We start from the raw sequence: 11835 nt of genomic DNA on the forward strand, positions 1-11835 counted from the left end.
ACTGTTCTGTGTTCTCTTCTAATGGATGTTTCTAGTGATGGAGACATAGAAGAGCAGCTGTACCTTTCTTCCTGTTTGATTTCTTGTCTTTGATCACTATTTGTCCGTAACAGATGTCTGTTGTTCTCAGTCCGGAGTAGATTGCAGCAGGATCACTCTCTGGAAAAGAAATGACATAATTATTTAACTTTTACTATAATCAATAATACTATTTTCCATAGTATTAGAAAAGGACTTAATAGTTGATAAATTAAAGCAGCAAATATCACGATATAGCTTTAAGACACAAGTGTTAAAGTCCACCAGTTAAGGGGAAGTACAACTTAAATTGTCAGGGGTTTTTCCTCCTAACACTTCTGCTGATGTCAGGGCTAAAATGGAAACCCAGATCATGCGAAATGGACTTCCGGTCCAAAGAGCTTCTAGTTTTAAGCAAGATAAGCAGACATGTTGAGTGCAAGAGGAAGTCATGATTTTAACATGTCAGAATGTCACACAAACAACACAACTAATTATTAATACTTAGAATACAAATTTAAGCCAAAATGTAGATGTATATACTAACATTCATAGGAAATGTTTTTCTTTGCTTGCCAATTACATTGAATCGAGATAGCCAACCACTTATCATATTTTATAACAGTTTATATCTTTCATTCATTATTATGTTAAGATATTTAGGGGGAGTTGTAAACCCCACGCCTATGTCACTATACTGCTCCTCAGTGACGGGACAGGCGGGACAGAGAGAGGTGACTGCGGCAGCCGCAAGAGACAAAGATCTCACTTTCTCTGGACAATAGTGGCGTCTCTCTTCTATTGAAAGTTGCTATTTTTTTGCCATCTCTGATGAATCTGCCCCAATGCTGTACAGAGGCCCGTAGGTTCTCCATTGGTAGCAGAGCCGTGAACCGTAATCAATGACCCATCTAGGGATGTAGCAACTCCCCCAGCCTGCTGCTGTACTGCGCATGAAGTAGACACACACACACACAGAGTCCTTGATTTATAGTTTGATGTAAAATGTTCAATTATAACTCATTGTCCCCTCAACTTGTTGGTTACAACGTGGAAAAGAAAGAAGCCATTTTACTATTCACATTAAATAAACTGATAAATAACAATTTGTGTAAAACAGTACAACAGTTCCCTCATTTTAGATATATTTTATGTGATCAGAACGTGAAGAGATATGTAAATCTGCACATTTACAATTGATATCTTCTTTGTTTAACTGACAGTCCTGCAGTGTAAGGTGTGCAGACCCGCACTCAGCTGAAGAGTTGCTATGAGAAACAGGAAAGTGGACGACCACAGAGCTGTAAGAGCTGTAAGAGCTGTTAGACCTGTTAACCACAGGGTACAAAACTCCCAGACTCAAATGCAAAACACAATACACACTATTACCCACTAAAATAAACCATACTGTGTAAAAGTTGTGGACTAATAACATTGCTTTACTTTCTTAATTCTCATTTTATGAAAAGATTTTTCCTGAATGTCCTCAAGGTCTAAAACTCAAATCAGTCCTCAGAAGGATATTAAAACGAGAATACACACATAAGCATATAAAACATTTTTACCTCTGCTCCATCTGGTTGGTACTTGCAGGTTACGTGATATTTGGACATCAATGTATGTGGCGTTGTCTGTGTTGTCATCATCTCCAGCGTCGGCAGCTGAACCAAAGTTAACATAAATTTTAATTAATTTAATCTTGAAATAAAAATGCCTAAAGATGGAAATGTAAGAATTATGTGACACCACAAAAGCTGCAGAGCATACTAAAAAGATCTTGTGGTGATGTTTTTGTCAACAACAGAAAAATGATTAATGAGAATCCAAACGGACGTTTGAAACTGTTTGAAAATGTCAACTTTATTTGACACATTTTGCTCCAATTCTGAATTATTAATATAAAATATCAATATTGGTTTTTTTTTGTCACCCTTGTCTAACCTTTCCTTTTCCTATGGACGCATCGTCTCACCAGTAGAACCAGCACAACCAGTAGAACAATCCCAATCAGAACACCGACTGAAACAGCAGACCACAACATGGAGGGAGGAGGGGAGGAATCAGGACTAGAGGGGGATGTATGAGGACTTGCAGTCGGAATTTTGCCTAAAATGAACGAAAAAATATGATTAAAAACACAAATAATACGATACGATACGATACGATACGATGCGATACGATACGATGCGATACGATACGAGACGATACGATACGATACGATACGATACGATACGATACGATGCGATGCGATACGATACGATACGATACAACTTTATTGTCAGCCAAGGCTGAAATTCTTTGTGTATCCCTGGGTAGCTCGTATAAAAAAAGAGGACATACACATACATACAAACATACGTGAGTAATAATAAGTAGATAACCTGATTAGTCATTTCACTTTTGCTGTTATTTCATGTGAAGTATTTGAAGTCATGAGCTTGGTGCAGTTTATTAGACTATATGACTATACGAATAGGTGAAAAGATCAAATATTAGACAGTGTGTTTGCTTTCACCCCTGAGCAGTTTGGTCCATTTTAAAGGAGAATTCCGGTCGATTTCAACACGTAGCTATGTTGTTCTTTTCGGTGTTGTAGTTTATAGACGGTCCCTAAGCACTCATTTTGCCGTCTCAACACCGGAACTAAACAGAGGTATGTGCACTGGCTGAATTAGCAGAACTTTTATGCATTTCTTTCACATCTACTGCAGTCATATTCACTGTGTTCACTCGGAAGGAATCAGTTCACGTAGCAAGGCACTTGTAAAGACATCTTGAACATGTTAAGAGGCTAAAAGCACGTTTAAAACCTGCCCCGTTTCAGCTGCCTGGGTGCGAAAGCTAGCAGTAGCATAACCCGGTGTAGGCAACACCGATTATTTTAGTTTTTCTCGCTACTGACAGCACTACGTGACAACAAACAACATAGCTACGTGTTGAAATTGACTGGAATTCTCCTTTAACCGAACCCTGGAGCATTTGGTCAGATAGTCCAGTTGGTTTGTGGTTGTGTGAAAGCTCATCTGAACACTGGTGTGGAACTCTGGTCCGCTTGAAAACGGGGGTCTTGAGAACGCAATTTCACACCTGTAGTTGGTTTGCTCCAGTCCAAATCAGTTGATGAGTTTGTTAACTTGGAGTGTTTCCCCCTTGGTTTGGTTTGGTTTCACACGGAGAAAATCCAAGCAAACCAAAATGCATCATTACAAACCACGGAAGAACTTTTACTCCTCTTATTGGTCAGATGTGTCTGGGGTAGAGTTTAGATTCTCTGCCCCAGCCCGAGCCCGAACTGTACCCGATGGGCCGATATTTCCCGCCACTATCCTCGGGCCGGGCCCTTGATCAAGCATTTGTGTTTTTTTAATCATTACTTTATTAGCCTAATTGGGTGGGGAGAGAGCTATGCCATAATCATGCGCAGCGTCTCCTCCACTCACACGCATCACATCAGGCCTGCTGGGCTGTATTGTGTAGCTTAAGTGCAACATGGAGCTTGAAGATGTAAAGAAAAAAATAAAAACAGAAGAATTAGCCTACCTTTGAGCAAGTTTGGAGGAAAGTCAGAGGTATGGAACCATTTTAAACAAGTCGTGGGCAGTGACGACATATGTGTTGGCTTTGTCGAGTGCATTAAGTGACAGCAAAAAAAACGGGGACTTCGACGATGGACGGACACATGAAGCAGGCTTACCATGGCAGAAAAGATGATAGTCAGCCTTCAATGTCCTCTTTTGTTACTTCTTCAAGCATACCCCTTCTAAACAGATTTCTGCAGTTCAAACAACTCTGAATTGTAGTTCAGAATGTCAGTTATAACGGCCCACGCATTAAAAAAATGTTGGGTTTAAATCAGGCTCGGGCTCATAAATACAGTTAATGTGTCGGGCCGGGCCGGACTCGGACACAACGTGCACGGGCTCGGGTAGGGTCGGGCTTGATTTTTTGGGCCAGATCTAAGCTTTAGTCTGGGGAGCATGGGCATGAAAGTAAAAACAGAAAGAAGCTCTTGTGTCAAACCAGCTCATTTCATTTCAATCATTCTTTAGACATTGTTTCTACGTCTGCCCCGCTCACAGAGACTTGGCTCTGCTCTGCCGGTGTCTGTCTCCAACTTGAGCAGCGGCTGCTTCAACCACGGAGATGCGAGTGATTTGACCGCAATCTATTTCTGTGAGAGAAACATCGAAGCTGCTACAGTAGCACACCTGACTACAGGAACTGTTTAGCTCTGAGACTTGTTGGCTCTGTTACAGGTCAGATCATGTTCTCACCACAAACAAAATGTTTGGTGTACTTTACAAATAAGGTCTGAACGCAGACCGAACCAAATTAAATATTTTGCAACTTCACTCCGTAATTGCACCAAGTCTACCGTACTACAGGTGGGAAAGCACCCTAAGCTGAAGAATGACCTTTAACCTCCTCACCTGTGACAGAGACCCAGCTGGATGGAGACTCTCCATCACTGCTGATGTTGCACTTGTAGAGGCCTTCATCAGACCTGGAAACATGGTGGATGGTCATGTGACCTGCAGGCTCAGTCCTGATGAAGGAGCCATCTTTATAGAAACCAGCTGGGAGGTTGGAGGACGTCTCTGTTTTACAGTGCAGAGTGAGGTCTTCTCCCTCCATCACAGGGAGGACAGGACTCTGCAGGATCACTGGTCCATCTGAACACAGAGACAAACTACAGCATGTCATCCATTCACACACAGCTTCATCAATACTGACTCCACAGTCTGATCTTACCAGTGACAGTGATGTTGATGCTGTTACTGGTTGCTCCCTCTCTGGACTCACACCAGTAAACTCCACTGTCCTCTGGAATAATTAAGCTGATTTTACAGGAAGAACCAGCAGTTTTTCCCCAGTCATCTCCACACTGAGTCCTGTTTTCTCTGGTTGTGTTCCTCCTCAGAGTCCATCCAGCAGAGCTGTCGTCCTCCTCACAGCTCAGAGAGACATCCTGTCCTCTAAACATCTGAGATTTGCTGGGACTCACAGTCAGAGAGGCTGGAGGTAGCAGGCCAGAAATATGCAGTTATAGATGATGATTTGTATTTTGACAACAATTATTTTGTCCACATTCCTCATATTCCTCATTTCACTGTTCACTGCTGAACTGCATTCCCTCCTCAAACACTGTCTGAAACAAACTTTTCTATCAGGGAGTGAATCACTTTTCGGCCGTCACAACAGACGTTTAGTTGTGATGGACAAAGTTTACTGACCTTGGTTTGTTGTACATCTCAGCAGTGAGATCACAACTGAAGAGAAATTAACCTCAGCTTAGTTAAACAGGCAACAAGACATCAAAACAGAACTCTGGTTTTAATGCACTGAAAAACCACTATGCATTGATATGAGATAGTTTATAGGTGAGAAAACAGTCAATGTGAAGTTCGTACTCTCTTGTCTGAACTGTATACAACCTCTTTATGCTGTGTAGTTGTCTTTGCATACATCAGTAACTTTTTAACTGCTGCTCTCAACACAACAGACATGTTCAGAACTACTCTTTGGGGACAAATTAACACTCACACATTGATATTAGATCATTTTGGGGAAAACAATCAATGAAGTTTATACTTTCAGTCTTTCTATACTTATAGTCTTTCAGTCACTCTTCAACTCACTGCTCTATAAACAGCAGACATGTTCTAAAACTGACCTTTGAGACAAACACACACACATTAAGTTGAACTCACCCAGCAGCAGCTGTAGAGATGATTCCTCCATTTGAAATGTTGGTCATCTGAGATCAGCACATAGCGTCTAACCAGGCACACCGAGTAAAGCCCACCTCCTTCCTCTTGACGTGTCACTGTTGAGGTTTTCTGACAAGCAGTTTGCAGGAAATAGCTTTTTTTGTTTTGTGTCTTTGTATTTCATACATCAGAAAATCTGAAGTGAAAGAAAATGGCCTTTAAAACATCAAAATGAACAATAAGCTCGTGCACAGCTGGACAGATTTAGACAGAGTCTCTGATGAACCTGCATGTGTTTGAACTGTGAGAGGAAACCCACACAGACACACGGACAACAGACTATATGTTTGTGTAGTGCTACACATTAGCCTCTTTCCGACCAAGTAGCTACAGGAACGTAGTTATAGGAAAAGTCCACTTCTAAGCAGATCTACTAACTGCTCTCCCCCAAAACCGTTTTTTTCCATTCCCACTGGCCAAGTGGCCATAGGGACTGGTAGGAGGGGTAAGGGAGTGATGCAAGCACGGCAACGGTCTTTATAGCGTTAAAATCAGAAATACACCAACAAAAGTATGAATTAAAAACTAAATCTAATGTATATAGCATATTTGTCATAATTTAACCCTTGTGTTGTCCTTCGGGTCCCGGTGACCTGTGACTTAAGACAGGAGGTGTAGTTTTGAGCTGGAGTTTTGCGCAAACTGCGTTTGATGTGGTCACGCATCATACAAATAGGGGAGGGGGTCTGCGGTCTCAGAGGGTTAGCCCTTGTGTTGTCCTTCGGTTCCCCAATTTGCTAAATCCGCCACTGTAAATGAGACCCTCGTTACTATGGAAAACCCTGTCGAGTCTTCCATGTCGCTATTTATTCCATTGAAGAGGTGAATTCGAAGTGCAGCAGTTAAACTCCGCTGTGAGTGCACGCTCCCGTGGCCGGGGGATACAAATCCTGGCGGGGATAAGTAGCCTACTTTGGCACGACACCGGTACACGGGAGCGCGCATCGGCACACCTGGGGTTCATCCTGCTTGATTGAGAGAGAGGTGGGGGCATTACTTAAGCCTGTGTATGGACTTGTTCTGTTTCTCTGTCTTCTCCCGTTGGGTCTGTGGAGACATGTCTGGGCTGGCGTGCTACACGTAGTCACCGCTGACCTCTAGGTCGTCAGTTTGCTGTGTTTTGGTAAGGGCGCTCTTTCATCTTTCATGCCTTTCATGTTTTGTGTTGCCGTGGGTTAGGTTTGCCAAAATCAGGTTGACAATATTAGCATTGTCTGCCATCGTGTGCAGTTTGCTTGCTGGCTAGTTCACCCTTACAACACTAGCCTAGCCTACTGTATGAATGAATGAATGAACGAACTATGTAACAAAACGATATTAAACTCGAAGGAGGAAATGTGGGGATTAGGATAAACTGAAACAAGGAATGTGGTGTATACTTGTATGAAATGTATGATGAAAATTGGCTAGCAGTTTCGCCAAGCAAATACCAAGAAATAGGTTGCAGCAGTTCGTCTTTCAACTAGACTTGCAAAATCCGCGATGGGACTGAGCTGAGCTCTGCTTGAAGTTGAACAGCTTTGGCGACTTTTTCGACAGACCCTCCAATCAATGATTGAATCACCACGCAGAAGCCCAGCGTCCAGGCCAGCCCACTGCTCCATTGACCCCCAGAGACGCTGAGCGTCCGTGGGTGGGACATAATCGCAGCATTTATCCAATAACCGTCTAGTTTCGAAGCACTGAAAAAAAACTGCTCAAAGCAGCCCCATTGAAGTCAACGGACGCTAGGCTTCAACAGGGAAATGCACTGAGACGCTACGGGAATGTATGAGAAGGAAATCGAGTCAGCTGACTCTGAACCAACTCGTCTTTGAGATGAACGTATTCTAACGCATTTTAGTCAATAAAATGTTAACACAATAGTACATATTTGACCATTAAATGTTAGGGGAAGCTGAGCTTCCCTTGCAGTCTTAAAGAAATCAGCTAACGTGCGTTCCTTCATAGAGCCAACTCCACTTTCGGCTGTGGATGTCCCCTTGTGGGTTGATGTACACCTGGGCTGCTGGCGTTGGATGTCTTGGTAAGCTGCATGCCTCCCTGTTTCGACCCATTGGCGTTATCAAGTTCTGACATATGGAGCTTTTCCATTACATGGTACCTGCTCTACTCGCCTCGACTCTACTCGCCTTTTTTGGTTTTCCATTACGGAAAAAAAGTACCTGGTACCTGCTAACAGGTACTTTTTTTTAGTACCTCCTCCATCGAGGTTCCAAGCAGCTGAGGTGATACCAAAAGGTGACGTGAAAACCTGCAGACTACTGATTGGTCGGAGATAATCTGCATTGCTAGCGACAGACAGGGGTGCCCTGAACAAACCCGGCATTTTTAAATAGTGTGTGTGTGTGTGTGTGTGTGTGTGGGTGGGTGGGTGGGTGGGTGGGAAAAGTGAGAGAGTGACGGTGATTAGTTTCGGAGTGAGTAGGGCCTACTGACTCTAGAGTCATATGCAGGGCTCTCAAATTTTGAAGACAGGCAAGAGTGACATTCTACATTGACATTCTTTGAGCATTAAACACTTAATTTCCTGCATTCTGGTGAATTTGTATATAAACATAAAAACATAATGGAATATATTGCAGTAAGGCTGTCAGGTATTCTGTATTGCTTTCATCTATTTATTCTCCTGTAGATCGACTTTTCTAATTCTATCTGAGTCAGCACACATGTAGCCTAGCATCATTTACTCCTCCCTTCTCTTTTGCATCTTTTGTTGAGGAAGTAACCTCTTTAAATGTGCATATGACAATTATTCACCTCAATGATACATTAATTCATTTTAATGAACTAATAAAGCCCTGGACTGTAATAATATTAAGTTTGAGCAAGATTTTTGCTCATGTTCAAAACTTTGTGCAAATTCAAAATATATGTGTTCTCTGAGATTTGGAGGAGTCGTGATATTTTGAGAAAAATAAAGTTATAATAGTCACTATATTTCAGAAAATAATCTAGCTGCACCATCTCTGCTGATACGGTAGATCTCAGACCTGACAGACTCAGAGCCCGTTTGGGTCTCTGAATGACTGAACGTTTAAGGAAGTGTCTGTACGCTGCTCTATGCTTTTTTTTTCCATTGGTTGTTGCGTTAAATTTTACCCAGATACAGTAGTGCTATTTTCTGATTGGCTATTGTGTAGCACCTTTCTTTTTTTTGATTGGCTGATAAGTGGCAGGCTCGACTAAGAACTCCAGGGGAGACGTGCTTGCTTGCTGCTGGTTCCATAGTGAGAGCGGCGCGCCAGAGAAATGTTTATGCTCAATGCATGACACTTGAGGGCCCTGAAACAAAGTGTCTACCCTGTTCCTTCTGACCACGTTGGGAAATCTGGAGCAGGAGAAGTTAACCCTCGCCTTTATTTCTATGTTTATGGAGAAGGAGAACCAGGAAATGAGTCAGGGGAAATGCAACGCTACCAAGCGGCATGGCTATGACGGCCAGCCACGCTAGTCTCAGGCATGAGGCGGTACTAAATCTTCAATGGAAAATGGAGGACGGGGCACAGCTGTCGAGCCGAGTAGAGTAGAGTCAAGTAGGTACCATGTAATGGAAAAACGCCAACAGTCTTATTTGTTGTAGTGTGGGTCGCTGTGTGCGTCACAGGGTGCGTGCCTCTGCCGGGGTCTGAGAGCGGCGTGTCCTGCAAATCGGTGAGTTGCTGTGTCTGCCTGCTTGCTTTAAATTTATTGCGGTCCTGTTTTAATGGTGCGTTTCACGCCACAGTTGGACCGGGCTACACACACGCACACACACACACCAGCCAATTTACCGTGGGATTTATCAAACTGAATAAATCCCGCCTGCACATATAAACACAAAACTGCTTTGCTAACTCCATCGTGTTGTAACTAAGACATCTGCTGAAAAAGTTATATTTTTTAGCATGATTGCCATACTGTTTAGTTCCAAAACACCAAAGTACGAAGACATAGGACGGGAGCTTTTATTTTGAAATGGTCTGGAGAACTTGTGTTGTGTAATCTGGATGTAGCGTTTATTTTGTTGCATTTGTTTTCTGTGTTTGCGTGCTTTTCTTTTTGCATCATTTTTTATTTGCAGTGCGTTTATGTATTCGATTGTGTTGTGTGTATTTGCAGCGCGTTTGCTGAACGCTGCGCATGTGTTGTCAAATTAATGAAGTTGTTTTCTTAATTTGCTTGTGTTTTGTCTATTTTATGTGTTTTCTTAAGTTGCAGGGCGTTTGCCCCTTTTGGCCACCGTAGAATAATATCAACATCAGACCACTTACGTAGGCTACTGTGAAAGCTCTGCGTGGAGCCTCCGCACAACTGCAAAACAGGCTTTAGGCTGTACAAAAATATTGTTTTATGCAAATACTGTATATTAACTGTTGTACATATTGCATGTATTGATTTTGTTTACTTTCATAATGCATGGTGGTTTATTGATTTGAATTGTGTTTTGTTTCTTTTTTCCCCCCTAATATCCATTACCTTTTTAAAATAAATAAAATTGTATATTTTTAGAATTACTTTATTGTCTCTGACCCCTAATTTTGGAGACGAAAAGTGGAGTGTCATTACCACGTACTGCCACGCTGAGTTAAAACAGTAGGCCTTTGCTTCATATCAGGTATTTGTTGGATTTTGAATTCATGTCCTCATGTGTGGTGAAAATATGACTGATGAACACAGAGTCTGAATATTTCAGCTGCTGTTAAATTTACACATGATCAGAAGAGTCAAACACTGACAGTCTGGTTGCTTTAATCAGCACATTAGTGTCTAACCAGACACACTGAGTAAAGCCCACCTCCTTCCTCTTCACGTGTCACTGTTGAGTCTCTCTCTCTCTCTCTCTCTCTCTCTCTCTCTCTCTCTCTCTCTGCTTACTAGCACCCTCAGTCGGCAGCCAATAGGATTCCAGCATTCTACAGCAGGACACACCTCCAGTCATTGCACACCGGTAGCAAGTTGTGACTCAGAATGAAAGACTGCCCAGAAAGGGATTATGTAGCACAGAAATGCTCCTGATGGACTTAGAGAAGTTGGATCATTAAGATGTTTGAAGTTATTTTTGAGCTAATAAGTGCTACACAGAGGGCCAGATCTAGGTACATTTGCGAATGTAGAGTTATCAGCGCCATGGCCAACCCGCAGAAAGCGGGGAAATACTTCAGTTTACATCGTATTTACCAAACCTGCAGTTCATCCATAGACAGTTAAAGAAGTGGACAAAGTGACGCTGTTGTTTTCTACAGAGACCAGTGAAGGATATTAGAAGATCTTTCCCGGTGATGGCTGAGCGTTACTGAGCAGCCTCCAACTGAGCTTGAAGACGTAAATGTGACGTGAGCAACGTGTCTGAAAGTTGGAAGTCTTCTGGTAGCTGTGCCAAGAGAAATCTCAATCATTCCCAATCTAGCAGAGACGGAGAGCGTAGGTATATGTAAGGAGATAACATAGACACAGGCTAATTATTGATCACTAAAATGATAGTTAACATTAGTAATTAAACTTAAACAGCTAATGGAAGTCCAAACTGCCTGAGAGCTTCTCCTGTACTATACGGTAATTCCTCTACTATGAGACAGTAAGTCTCGTGGTTATGACCCAATCGTTAGCCTATTTTTATAAAAACGTCTGCTACGGAGCCATAACGTGAGGTACAAGGTAATGGAGCCTTTTATACATTGTCGTGTTTCTTTAGAAATAAACAACGGACAAATAGAGTCTTTAAACTCTTCAGATGTAAAGTTATTCTCTGTCAAAGTTGCGCCAAAATCAATGGCAGTCAATGGAATGGAGGCACATGCGAGGAAACCCGTTTGCTGCTGGTTTACACCTGCTTTTAAGAGGCGGAGAATTTTCCCCGCAGAACAGAGGTGGGGTCTTACTGGCAGTCTTTGTAAATACCACAGGATATATAATTAGCCGCACTTTATGCGTATCCTCCCACCTGTTTGGGTGGAACCCCCACTTTCCCCATGACCCTCCCACGAATGCATTTTGTAAGCTCAATGTGTCTCTTCACGCTCATGTGGCAGGCACTCTGCGATTTTACCCAAGTGCGCCCTCTTTG

General features: G+C 42.4%; 1 protein-coding gene across 1 annotated transcript in view; it reads right to left on the bottom strand.

The window, feature by feature from the left end:
* The window catches only part of LOC116064565, a 305191-nt gene extending 299193 nt beyond the window's left edge, over window positions 1-5998 (bottom strand). Inside the window, exons 1-7 of the mRNA XM_035993884.1 lie at window positions 5730-5998; window positions 5253-5288; window positions 4771-5034; window positions 4449-4691; window positions 1960-2124; window positions 1584-1679; window positions 64-159 (exon numbers count right to left, since the gene is read on the bottom strand). Coding sequence (XP_035849777.1) covers window positions 64-159; window positions 1584-1679; window positions 1960-2124; window positions 4449-4691; window positions 4771-5034; window positions 5253-5288; window positions 5730-5760 — 931 coding nt within the window. The 5' untranslated portion in view covers window positions 5761-5998. The remainder of the gene's footprint in view (window positions 1-63; window positions 160-1583; window positions 1680-1959; window positions 2125-4448; window positions 4692-4770; window positions 5035-5252; window positions 5289-5729) is intronic.
* Between the last annotated feature and the right edge of the window lie 5837 nt (window positions 5999-11835).

Source organism: Sander lucioperca, chromosome 17, assembly GCF_008315115.2.
Source record: "Sander lucioperca isolate FBNREF2018 chromosome 17, SLUC_FBN_1.2, whole genome shotgun sequence".
Classification (NCBI taxonomy): domain Eukaryota; kingdom Metazoa; phylum Chordata; class Actinopteri; order Perciformes; family Percidae; genus Sander; species Sander lucioperca.